This window comes from Hemitrygon akajei, chromosome 6 (assembly GCF_048418815.1).
Source record: "Hemitrygon akajei chromosome 6, sHemAka1.3, whole genome shotgun sequence".
In the NCBI taxonomy this organism is placed as follows: Eukaryota; Metazoa; Chordata; class Chondrichthyes; order Myliobatiformes; family Dasyatidae; genus Hemitrygon; species Hemitrygon akajei.
This window is the reverse complement of record NC_133129.1, coordinates 142109511-142121904: the sequence shown is the minus strand read 5'-3', so window position 1 is coordinate 142121904 and position 12394 is coordinate 142109511. Positions and strand designations below refer to the sequence as shown.

Below are 12394 nucleotides of genomic sequence, written 5' to 3'. Positions count from 1 at the left end.
ATCAGGTGGACTCAGTCATTAAACATTTAGAATAAGTCAATATTTTTTCTCTCTTTGTATTTCAGTTTGTGTGATTTATTTTTCATTTTCTCTTTTCTAAGTGCCACCTAAGGTTTTAAACATTTTGACGCCTCCTCTCATCAGGAACAAGGAACCTGCGGCTTTGTTTTGTTCAGTCAGTGGATTTAAACCCAGGCCATTAAGTATTATATGGCAACAAAAGAGAAAGAATGCAGATTTGGAAGAACTTGTCCAGTTGCAGCTGGACAACACGACAATAATACACGGTGACAACAAGATGAATTTGAAGGCAAAGCATTACATCAGTGAAGTGGAGCATGAAGACAAAACTTACAGCATTACTAGTGTATTAGTTATTGTGCCAGATATACAGCAAGACCACAACTCGCAGTACTTCTGTAGCATACAGCACCACTCCACTAACGACAAGCAAGAGAAAACAATAACCCTAAGCATTACAGGTATACTGTTATCTAAGCCTTGCAACGAGAAAGGATCCAGATTGCTTATTTCAGTTGGAGGTTCCTCTGATGAATGTATGGCAGATGCAGTTTAATGTGGATAAATGTGAGGTTATCCACTTTGGTGGCAAGAACAGGAAGGCAGATTACTATCTAAATGGAGTCAAGTTAGGAAAAGGGGAAGTACAACGAGATCTAGGTGTTCTTGTACATCAGTCAATGAAAGCAAGCATGCAGGTACAGCAGCCAGTGAAGAAAGCTAATGGCATGCTGGCCTTTATAACAAGAGGAATTGAGTATAGGAGTAAAAGAGGTCCTTCTGCAGTTGTACAGGGCCCTGGTGAGACCCCACCTGGAGTATTGTGTGCAGTTTAGGTCTCCAAATTTGAGGAAGGACATTCTTGCTATTGAGGGAGTGCAGCATAGGTTCACAAGGTTAATTCCCGGAATGGCGGGACTGTCATATGTTAAAAGATTGGAGCGACTGGGCTTGTATACACTGGAATTTAGAAGGATGAGAGGGGATCTGATTGAGACATATAAGATTATTATGGGATTGGACACGCTGGAGGCAGGAAGCATGTTCCCGCTGATGGGTGAGTCCAGAACTAGAGGCCACAGTTTAAGAATAAGGGGTAGGCCATTTAGAACTGAGATGCGGAAAAACTTTTTCACCCAGAGAGTGGTGGAATGTGGAATGCTCTGCCCCAGAAAGCAGTGGAGGCCAAGTCTCTGGATGCATTCAAGAGAGAGTTAGATAGAGCTCTTATAGATAGCGGGGTCAAGGGATATGGGGAGAGGGCAGGAACGGGGTAATGATTGTGTATGATCAGCCATGATCACAGTGAATGGCGGTGCTGGCTAGAAGAGCCGAATGGCCTACTCCTGCACCTATTGTCTATTGGCATTATTACACTGGCTATTGGCATTGTCTTGATACTATTATGAACCCCATAACTGGGTCACTTACCAGCAAAGATAGAGAGGTCCGCTGAAGTCTGATGGTACCATTTTCAAACGTTTTTATTTATAAAGGGGCACAAAAGTAAGGTTAATACAAACATTCAGATAATATACGTCGTCAATACTCAATCTAAAGCACGGGTATAGTAATAATCAACAATTCGAAGTAGCTCTATCGTTTGTCTAGGGGTAAAACTATTGTCCGATGGAAATATAAAAAGTCTCGCCAGGTCATGAAGGCTTTTAGCCATTTGAGGGACCGCTGGGTGTTCACGGGTTGGAGAGAGAAAATAAACTTGCCAGCCTGTTGGACTCAAATCGTGGAATCGGGAACGTGAGTTCCCCGTTGTCAGTTCGGAATCCTTTTCGGGGTTATTAGCCACTCGATTCCCTAGCTAGGGGAACCAAATCACACGTGGCTTCCGAGCAGCTTCCCGTTATTATGAGAGGAATGAGCGATGGTCTCCGTCTGGTGCGTCGCTGGAGTACCGCCTCCTGCAGTCTCCGTTTTATTATGGCTGGCAGATTTGTAAATGTCAATCAAGGTAGGGTGAGGCCATCCCCACATCACATTGCCCGAGGGTGTCCATGTCCCTGATAGCTGGCACGTACTATAGAGTTGCAATTCACACAGGTGCCTCTAAGAACAATGGTCAAATCTGTTGCATTGTCTCTCATTTCCTGAGTCCAAGACCCGAATTAATAGCGATCTTGTGATTCTCCGGAAGGAGGGGGCTGGTCCCACACCCTTCAGCCCCTCAGAGCTGTGGTACATTCATAACAATACCATATTTCTCCTATTGTTACAAGGTAGTAATAATGTTATGAAGGAAAAGATTTGAGAGCATTCAGGAATATAGCAAGCTAAATCAATCAGGTATGATTATACTGAAATGAATAAATTAAATAATTATATTTTGTCTTTTTTCCAAATTTTTCGAAGCTATAAGTAATTACATATGGAAAGCGCAATATCTAATCCCACACTTTTGACAATCTGCTAATGTTTAAAGCCTTGTTTTCTCTTCCAGCTCCTCCAAAACTGGGCACTATAAAGTGTGAACCAGCAAAACCAATTGCAGAAGAGCCCATGATTTTAAGCTGTCAAATATGTGCATTTTCCCCCAGAGATATCACAGTTAAATGGCTCAAAGATGGCTCAGAAATTCAACAAAATTCTGTAGTTAATAAAGCAGAAACTGGACAGGATGAACTCTATCAGTTGACAACTAATGTGAAGATTGTTCTTACCATTGCTGACACTGAGACAAAATACACATGTCAAGTCATACATGAGAGCTTATCAAAGCCAATAGAGACTCACTGGGTAGCTGGTGAAGTGAGTAAGTAACAGGTTTTTAACTAAAGCATGATCACTTTTTGTTTCTGAAATTGTTTTTTTCTACAATCAATTTGAAATTTATAAAAGATGAACGTCTAATGATAACTGTTGGAACTAGGACATACCCTTGTAATTCTTTGGCATCCGTTTGCTAAGACAGAAAGCCAACTGTTGCAAAGCCTACAGGCTAATTGTATTATTGCAAAGGAAGGTGAACATGATGGATTTGATTGAACAGATATTACAACAGAATAATGAGCAATCAACAACAGCTCAGAACCCACAAGAAAGCAGTGAGATCCAATAATTAGAAATAAAATAATAATCCAAATCAGGAAAGACATGGCAATTGTTTTTTTACATTGCTTTTAATAGTTTTCAGTTTTTAACTACTTACTAAGAAATGCTTGTCGGTTTTGGTTTAAATTGTAATCATCTTTAAGTTGCATATTTAGTTTAACTTATCTTTCTTCCTTTATTATGTCTAGTTTCATTGCCAAAGATCTCAGAAATTGAGGCAGATCCACCTTGCCCTGAAATAGGAAAGCCTTTAACACTTTCCTGTACAGCTTATGGATTTTATCCAGAAGGAAATCAGATATTCTGGTTCAAAGATTTAAGTAAAATTCAAGATCCATCAAGAGAAGGAATAGTCACTGAAGCAAGTAAATTGGGTTCCTGTGGTTTGTACTCACGATCATCCCAGTGGACATTTATACCAACTGCTGCGGACCTCCCATGAACCAAGAATGTTTTAGTTGCTATTTTAATTGGCTAATGTAAATTAAACATTGTGTTGATGAGTAGCAGAAATGGCAGGAAGGGGATGCATGATGGAAATGCAATAAGGAAAATCAGATTAGAGTAGACTTGATAGCTTGCAGAAAGGGCTATTTGCATATGGTATGATCCTGTAGCTCTAATCATTTTTATAACCTTCGTTTGTTGTTCAGTCAGTTGCTGGAAATGGTCAAGCACATGACTTGAACTGAAAGCATGTAGGTAATGCTTGTCTAAGGTTATCAAATTCAACAGAATGCATCTTCACTTCATAACCTAAATCTCATTAGATTTCTAAAATGGAATTCAAAATAAGCACTGGAAGTTCATTTGAAATATATGGTGATCATTGAACAGTTAAAGTAGGCAAATGCACACTTTAGGTGCATCTCCACACTTCCTATGCTGCATTCTCCACTGATGGTTAATTATTGTTGTTGCTGAAGGCTAATACACCATGCAGTGTGCACAAGCTCAAAGTGTATTGGAAGTGTGTTCTAAGTGATGCCACTCAATCATCCACAGCAATGTATGAACCAGCACTAATTAGATTTCCTTTATAAATCAGCCTGAGGTCCAAAACCACCGTTTTCAAGAATGGCTACTTTCCGTCAATCATTCAGTTCTTAGCCAAAAGGTACAACACTAATCATTACAGTACAGCAACACTGTGACCACTTTGCTCAAAAATGCATTTATTATTTTTTCTTCTAATTGTGTTCCTTGTAAAACGTGCGTGATTATGTTTTTTTTATGAATGCTGCTTATCTGATGCCTGTGAGGCTTGTGCAGTATGTTTTGCATTACACCAGTGCATACATATACTCATCCATATGACAACCAGCTTGATTTTTACGTCGAGAGGTATGGTGTTTGCTCCCAACTCCTTTCAACATACAAGCAATGATAAGTATTCAAGATAAGCCAAAATAATATAATAAGCCAAATGAATAAACTGTCAGAGTGCTTCCAGAGGTAGCAAAAGAAAATTGAATTTATCTGCAATGTACAATCTAGAGGAGCAGGAGTACTACTCTTGGATGTACAAATGAACCTTCATGCCAAATACCTTTCAGGCCCACCAACCCTATATCCCTTTTGACAGTTACCTTGCCATCACACTTTTGTCCTTAGAAATACAATTGATGCAAATTAATTAGTAAGCCTTTTTTTGCCCATCTACTTTCGTCTTCTATTACTGTTTTCCATATAACATTTTCTCGAGTTGACTACATTCCATCCTGTTGTCCAGCTCACTCTCTCTTGTGCTGCCTCAAGGTGCTCTACCCTCTGCACTGAACTAACTGGTCTGCTTCTGTTTGCACATAACATGCAGATTTCTGCAATCTTTACCCGAGCCTGAGCAGTGGTATTGAAATTTGAGAGTTGTGTGATCCCATATACAGGGGCAAAATGATGCCAGTTGAAGCCGCATGGGCTCAGGTAGATATGCTGAAGATATCTCTTTAAGATATGCTGAAAACCCAGGACATAAAATTGATAAGGAAAAAATTCACTTCCCTATAACATTGTTGGAATTACCACCTTCATCTTCCTCTTCTTGTTTTCATCTGAAGAAAATACAGGTGAAAAGAATCTCAATTACTGGTACTAAATATACAACACGGCAGTAGCTACACAATATATTATGCATCAATAATTCAAGGCCTTAACTATCAGTGGAAGCATATTCAGAGAAAGAATTTTTGTCATTTTGTGAGAGGATTTACAGATGAATTTCATTCCCTCTGTCTACTTCTTCTACTGGGCAGATTTTGCTGCTGAACAATACTGAGTAAGCCACTGTATAATTCAGTCATTGCAGAGATCCTGGCTGGTACACGCTACAGGATATTTCTAGATTTATCCAGGCAACTGAATTGCACCTTATGAAACAAATGGCTTATCTGATCATATGTCTGGAGGTTATATTCCTTCTGGGCTTCATTCTTTTCATTGTTATTCATTGTCTTCAGCATTTAGCTGGTAATTCTATAAAAATTCATGAATAAGGTCTAGGCCCCCACAGTCTGTATTAGCAACTACCTGGGATTTTTGTTTGCTTTGGCACACCACTGTTACATCGATGGACTGGAAAATCCTGGCATTTGGAGTATTTTTGATTGATATGAGAATGGTTATTTCAAAATTCATACAACCAAATGATGCCCCGCACTTATGAGAAGCCAATCAGAGTTACAAACCTGAGCACACACACATACACTCATTCTGGAGACTGTTATCATTAGGCACCTGTCCTTTGCTGTTATGTGCCACTGTGAATAGTGCACGAGCAATATTCACAGACAAAATGTTGGTGATGGTGATGTTTTGATAGCTGCTAATAAAACATGGCCACCAGACCTAATTGGCAGCAGGTTTGCTCCAGTGATGGGTAAGTGACCACCACCACCAATAGACAAAGCCTCCTGACATATGGATGTATCAAGATGTCAACTAGGTAGATCTTTTGTGAGCTCTCTGGCTACCTCTGTCTCTTCCAGGTCTGTGATTAGCAAGCTGTTTCTGGTGTTGCTTTTGGTCTTTCTATATCTTCTGCTTCTACTAGTGTGATAACTATCGGGATACTCACATTACGTTGAAGACACAAGCCTCTAAAGTGCAAATGATATCTCCAGTGCAACCCTTCAGCACTTTAGCACAGGTTGCTGTGAAATGACTGCAGTGTTGAGAAGAGCCAATTGTGAGCAAGGGGCATATCATGACTTTGGGTTCCCTCAATTGCTACTACACTCTTTCCCATTGTCAGCCTGTGTATGGATCCAACATAGGAAACCCAAGAACCCAAAGTTAAAAAAGAGAGACCCCAGTCCAATAAATAATGTGTAACCCAAGTTCACATAAAGAAATCAAAGTCTATATTCTGCCCTGTATATTTTCATTGGTGTTTTTTTTTTCTGTACAGGCACCAACACATCAGTATGTCCCTTGTATCTCAGCCATCTGTGCTACATATGAGAGTCAACGGTGACTCTGAGCAGTGTTAATTCTTATGAAGCTATAGACTTCCCTAGTTTCCTTTTCAGAACATAGATTTGTCAAGGAATGACATATGTTGAAACAGCAGTTTCTGAGACTTCAAGGTGACTTTGTTGGACTGGAATCCATTGAGGCAAGAACCGTTATCATTATGCAGCTGCTACCTTTATAATAGTTCTTAAGTTCTGCAAATGAACTGCAGGTATCAAAGTCCAAAGTTAAAAGGAAATTTATTATCGAAGTGCATATATGTCATCATATACAACACTGAGATTAATTTACTTGTGGGCATTTACAATAAATAAAAGAAACAATAGAATTAATGAAAGGCTGACTCCAGTAGGATGGACAAGAACTAATGTGCAAAACACAACAAACTGTGCAAATATGAGAAAAAAACAAATATCGAGAAAATGAGTTGCAGAGCCCTTGAAAATGAATCCATTGGTTATAGAAACAGTTCAGTGATGGGCCGAGTGAAATTGAGTGAAGTTATCTCCTCTGGTTCAAGAGCCTGAGCCAGAGGGGTAGTGACTGCTCCTGAACCTGATGGCGTGAGTCCTGAGGCTCCTGTAGCTTCTGGCTGACAGCAGCAGTGAGAAGAGAGCATAGCCAGGATGACGGGGGTCCTTGATGCTGGATGCTGCTTTCCAGTGACAGCGCTCCATGTAGATGTGCTCAGTGGTGGAGAGGGCTTCACCTGTGATGCACTGGGCTGTATCCATTACTTTTTGTATGCATTTCCATTCAAGGGCATTGGTGTTCCCATACCAGGCCATGATGCAACCAGAAGTTTCTCAAAGGTTTAGATGACATGCCGTATCTTCACAAACTTATAGAAAGTATAGATGCTGCCCTGCTTTCTTTTTAATGGCAGTTACATGCTAGACCCAGGACAGATCCTCTGAAATGATAACACCAAGGAATTTAAAGTTACTGACCCTCTCCACCTCTGATCCCCTAAAGGGAACTGGCTCACAAACTTCCAGCTTCCTCCTCCTGAAGTCAATAATCTGCTCTTTGGTCTTGTTGACATTAACTAGAAGTTCTTGTGTGGCACAGCTCAGCAAGGTTTTCAATCTCCCTCTGACATGCTGATCCATTATCACCTTTGATTCATCCTACAGTAGTGATGACAACAGCAAACTTAAATATGGCATTGGAGCTGTACTTAGCCCTAGAGTCATTTGTATAAAGTGCGCAGAGCAGGGACCTAATCACACAGACTTGTGGTGCACCTGTGCTGATGAAGATTTTGGAGGAGATGTTGTTGCCAATCTGAAATGGCTGGTGTCTGTAAATAAGGAAATCAAGACTCCAGATGTGCAGGGAGGTATTGAGGCTGAGGTCTTGAAGGTTATTGATTAGCATTGAGGGGATGATAGTGTTGAGTGCCAAGCTGTAGTCAATGAAGGGCATCCTGATGTATGCATTTTTGCTGTCCAGATGTTTCAGGGTTGAGTAAAGAACCAACGAAACGCTGTTGACCTGTTGTGATGATAGATCTACAAGCAGATCTAAGTTGTAGCTCAGGCAGAGGTTGATGTGTTTCATCACCAATCTCTCAAAACACTACAGTACAGTGGATGTAAGTGCAACTCGATCATAGTTATTGCGCAGGTAACCACATTCTTCTTGGGTACCGGTCTATTTGAAGCAGGTAGGTACCTCAAACTGCTGAAGTAAGAGTTTAAAGATATCGTTGAACACTTCATCCAGCTGATCAGCACAGGTCTTTTGTATTCAGTCAGGTACCTTCTCTGGGCTGGATGCTTTCTGTGCATTCACTCTCCTGAAGGATGCTCAGGACTGAAACCACAGGGTCATTTGGAGCTGTCGGGGGGTGGGGGCTCGTGAAGGTGCCTCCATGTTTAATTATTTCCCCTGGGTCCCCTCCTCATTCCTTCTTTCCTATGGTCCATTCGTCTCTCCTATCAGATTCCTTCCTCTCCAGCCACCTGACTTCACCTATCACCTTCCAGTCAGTCTCTTCCCCCTCCCCACTTTTTTGTTCTGCTATCTTTCCCCTGTCCTTCTCAGTCCTGAAGAAGGGTCTTGGCCTGAAATGTCAACTATCTATCCATTTCCATAGATGCTACCTGACCTTCTGAATTCCCCCAGCATTTTTACACAGAAACATAGAAATCTACAGCACATTACAGGCCCTTCAGCCCACAATGTTGTGCTGACCATGTAAACTACTCTAGAAGTTGCCTAGAATTTCCCTACCGCATAGACCTCTATTTTTCTAAGCTCCTTAGACCTATCTAAGAGTCTCTTACAAGACCCTGTGTATTTTTGGTGTGTTGCTTTGAATTTCCAGCATCCGCTGACTTTCTTGTGTTTATTACATAGTTTCACTTTGCAGGAAGTGATAGCATTCATGCCCTGCCGAAGCTGTGGAGATTCCTTCAGTGATTCAACCTTGGTCCAGAATTGCCAATTTGCATGTAAGATGACCTTGCGGAAATCGTATCAGGATGATTTGTATATTGCTTGGTCGCCAGACCTGAAGACTTGAGGCCTGGCCCTCAGCAGATTGCAGATCTCATGGTTCATCCAGGGCTTTTCATTGAGGAAGACTCTGAATTATTTTTTGGGGATGCGCTAATCTACGACTGCTTTTATAAAGTCATTGTTATTCATGTTGTATTCATCCAGATCCTTTCATGAGATGTTGAGTACCATTCAGTTCACAGACTCAAAACAATTTGATACCGCTCCTCTGACCCCCATGAGCACCTCTTTGTTGTCCTTGCTTCTGGGGCCTTGCTCTTTAGCCTCTGCCTGCATACAGGTAGGAGGAGGACAGACAAGTTATCAGATTTTCAGAAATGTGGTATAAGCTTGAAATGGTAGGTATTCCTAATGATAGTATAGAAATGGTTGACTGTGTTGGTACTCCTGGTGCTGCAAGTGATATGTTGATGATAATTGGGCAGAGATATCTTCATATAAGTCTGATTGAAGACCCTGACAATGATTGAAAAGGCGTCGGGGTAGACTGTTTTTGTTTGCTACCTTTGTTGGTATGTAAACAGTGATCAGGATCACAAATTACTCTCTGTAATTAGAATGGTCAACACGTAATCATTAGATGTTCAGGTCAGGGGAACAAGAACATGACAAGAACACTATGTCCAGGCACCACAAAGATTTTATCATGAAACACAGATTCCCAGCTTTTGCCTTTTTTGAATCAGCAGTCTGGTTCATCCTTTGTATCAAGAAACCCTTGGATCTTACTCTGCTGTGTTCAGAGTAAGCCATGTTTCCATGAAACAGGAAGATAGCAATTCCTCACTTCCCTCCGGTAGAGCAATCTTGCCCTCGGTCTTGTTCTCCAGTGAATGTTTGCTAACAGGATACTGGGCAGAGGAGGTTTCATGCCCTGGCGTTTTAGTCTGGCTTGGCATCCTTCCCTCCTCCCTCCTTTTTGGTCATGGCAATGTATTTTCATTTGCTTAAAGGTGCCACTGATCATGAGAATTGTGGGGTTCTTCTTCACTTCTTATTTAACTTGCTTCTTTGCATGATAACTACCAGTTTTGGATCCTCTAATCTGATGCAGAGAGCTGATAAAGAGCTGGTACAACTTAAGCTGTGACTGACCAAGGATATTAAGCATCAACTGTAACTAGGACATCTGCCAAGTTGGGTGTCACTCTGAAAAAGACCAGACGGTGTCATCATGCAGTAGTCAAGGCAAAACTGGAGTCAGGCATTGGACACCATCTGCATGATATTTGAAAACACCCCATAAGACTACTCTGTCCTGTGAAGAAATGAAACCTTGCATATAACTTTGAAAACACACTACATCAGTGGACTTGGTGTTTATTTAGACTTACAGATTGCTTTTGATAGGATCCCAATCAAGTATATGCACAACATGGGATTGGGGATAATTTACCAGCATTCTTACAGAAATGACTGTCAGATAGGAAATAATGGGTAGCACTATGCAGGTTCGTTTCTAAGTTATAGGTGGTGACTAGCGGAACACCACAGAGTTCTGCGATGAGACCTCAGCTATTCTGCATGTACATTCACTGACCACTTTATTAGGTACCTCTGCAGTTAATAAGGAGGCCATTGAGCGTATGCAAGTGGTCTTCTGCTCCTGTAGTGCCATCTACTTCAAGGCTCAATGTGGTGTGTGTTCTGAGACACCATTCTGCACGCCATTGTTGTAATGCATGGTTATTTGAGTTACTGTCCTCTGCTTGTTAGGTTGAACTAGTCTGGCCATTCTCCTATGACCTCTCTCATTAACAAGGTGCTTTTGCCCAGAGAACTGCCACTCACTGGATGTTTTTTTTTTGTCTTTTGCACCATTCTCTGTAAACTGATGTGCGTGAAAATTGGAGTACATCAAAGATTACCGAGGTAGTCAGACCACACTGGCGGACACCAACAATCATTCCACAGTCAAAGTCACTTTGATCACAGTTCCTCCTCATTCTGCTGTTGATCTGAACAACAACTGAACCTCTTGACCATGTCTGCAGGCCTTTATCCTTTGAGATACTGCCACATGATTGTCTGATTAGATATTGCCGTTAATGATGTATGTGTGTACATTGCACCCAATAAGCTGGCCATTAAGTGTATATTTAGGCTTTAGTTAAGGGGCTAAATGTAACATCTCCAAGTCTGCAAACAACTAAATGCTGGATGTGACTGTGAGTTGTGAGGAGGATGCAGATAAGCTGGTGTGTGAAATCGTTTTAGGTGGCTAAAACAAGGAAGACCGATTACCTTTACAATAGATTCAGGAGGAAGGTAAAGTTGGGGTAGTGTGGTTGGACAGGGGCATAAATGCCCTTGGGTATCCTTCTGCAACAATTGATGAAAGTAATCATGCAAGTGCAGCAGGAAGTTAAGCAAGCAAATACTATGTTGATCTGTATGGCAGCGGGGTTTGAGGTCAAGGATGTTTTACTGCAATTGAACGGTGGAATAGTAGGACCACACCTTGAATAGTGGGTGCTGCTTTAGTGTCCTTATCTGAAGAAGAACGTTCTTGCTATAGAATGATTTGGTTGAAGAATCATCAGACTGATTCCTCAGATACCAGGACCAACACATGAAGGCAGCTTAAGACACCTGAGCTTATATGCACTACAATTTAGAATGAGTAGAGCGCTCATTGAAACTTACAAAATCCTGATAGGAATGACAGATTCCATGCAGGAAATGTGTTCCTGATTATGAAGAAGGCCACAGTAAGAGTTCAGAGTGCAAAGTCATGGGGGTGCCATTTTGGACTGGTTTGAAGCGATTTCTTCACCCAAAGGGATGTGTGCCCATGAAATTCTCTACTACAGAAGACCGTGGAGCTCAATCCTCAAATGCATTTAAGAAGTATATTTGAATAACAAAGTCAAGGTATATGGGGAAAACAAGAAGCAGAGTACTGGATTTGGATGATCAGCCTTGATTATGTTGAATAGTAAAACATGCTTAAAGGGCTAACTGGCCTTCTCTTATTGCCAATGCTTCCATATTTCACTCTTGATATCAACTACATTTAATACTTGGTCTGGAGAAAATTATTCCAAGTTTAAAGTAAATTTATTAACAAAGATCCTATACATCCCCATATACCACTCTGAAATCCATTTCCTTGCAGACGTTCACAGTCGACCAAAGAAATACAATATTATCAGTGAAGAACTTCACACAAAGTCTGACAAACAACCAATGAGCAAAAGAAGACAAACTCTGCAAATACAAAATAATAATAACAATATTGGTCAGCATCTGATCTCCATGTTAGGGATGGCTGAAACGAAAACCTGGCTGTAGGTATAAAAGGCTATTC

The 12394-nt window shown here is 41.0% G+C and overlaps 1 protein-coding gene across 1 annotated transcript in view; it reads left to right on the top strand.

Annotated features, from left to right (window-relative positions):
- Nucleotides 1-3544, top strand: part of LOC140729851 (uncharacterized) — a 35489-nt gene extending 31945 nt beyond the window's left edge. The window contains exons 6-8 of the mRNA XM_073050060.1: nt 102-482; nt 2477-2788; nt 3276-3544. Of these exons, the coding sequence (XP_072906161.1) occupies nt 102-482; nt 2477-2788; nt 3276-3529 (947 nt within the window). The 3' untranslated portion in view covers nt 3530-3544. The remainder of the gene's footprint in view (nt 1-101; nt 483-2476; nt 2789-3275) is intronic.
- Nucleotides 3545-12394: the final 8850 nt, after the last annotated feature.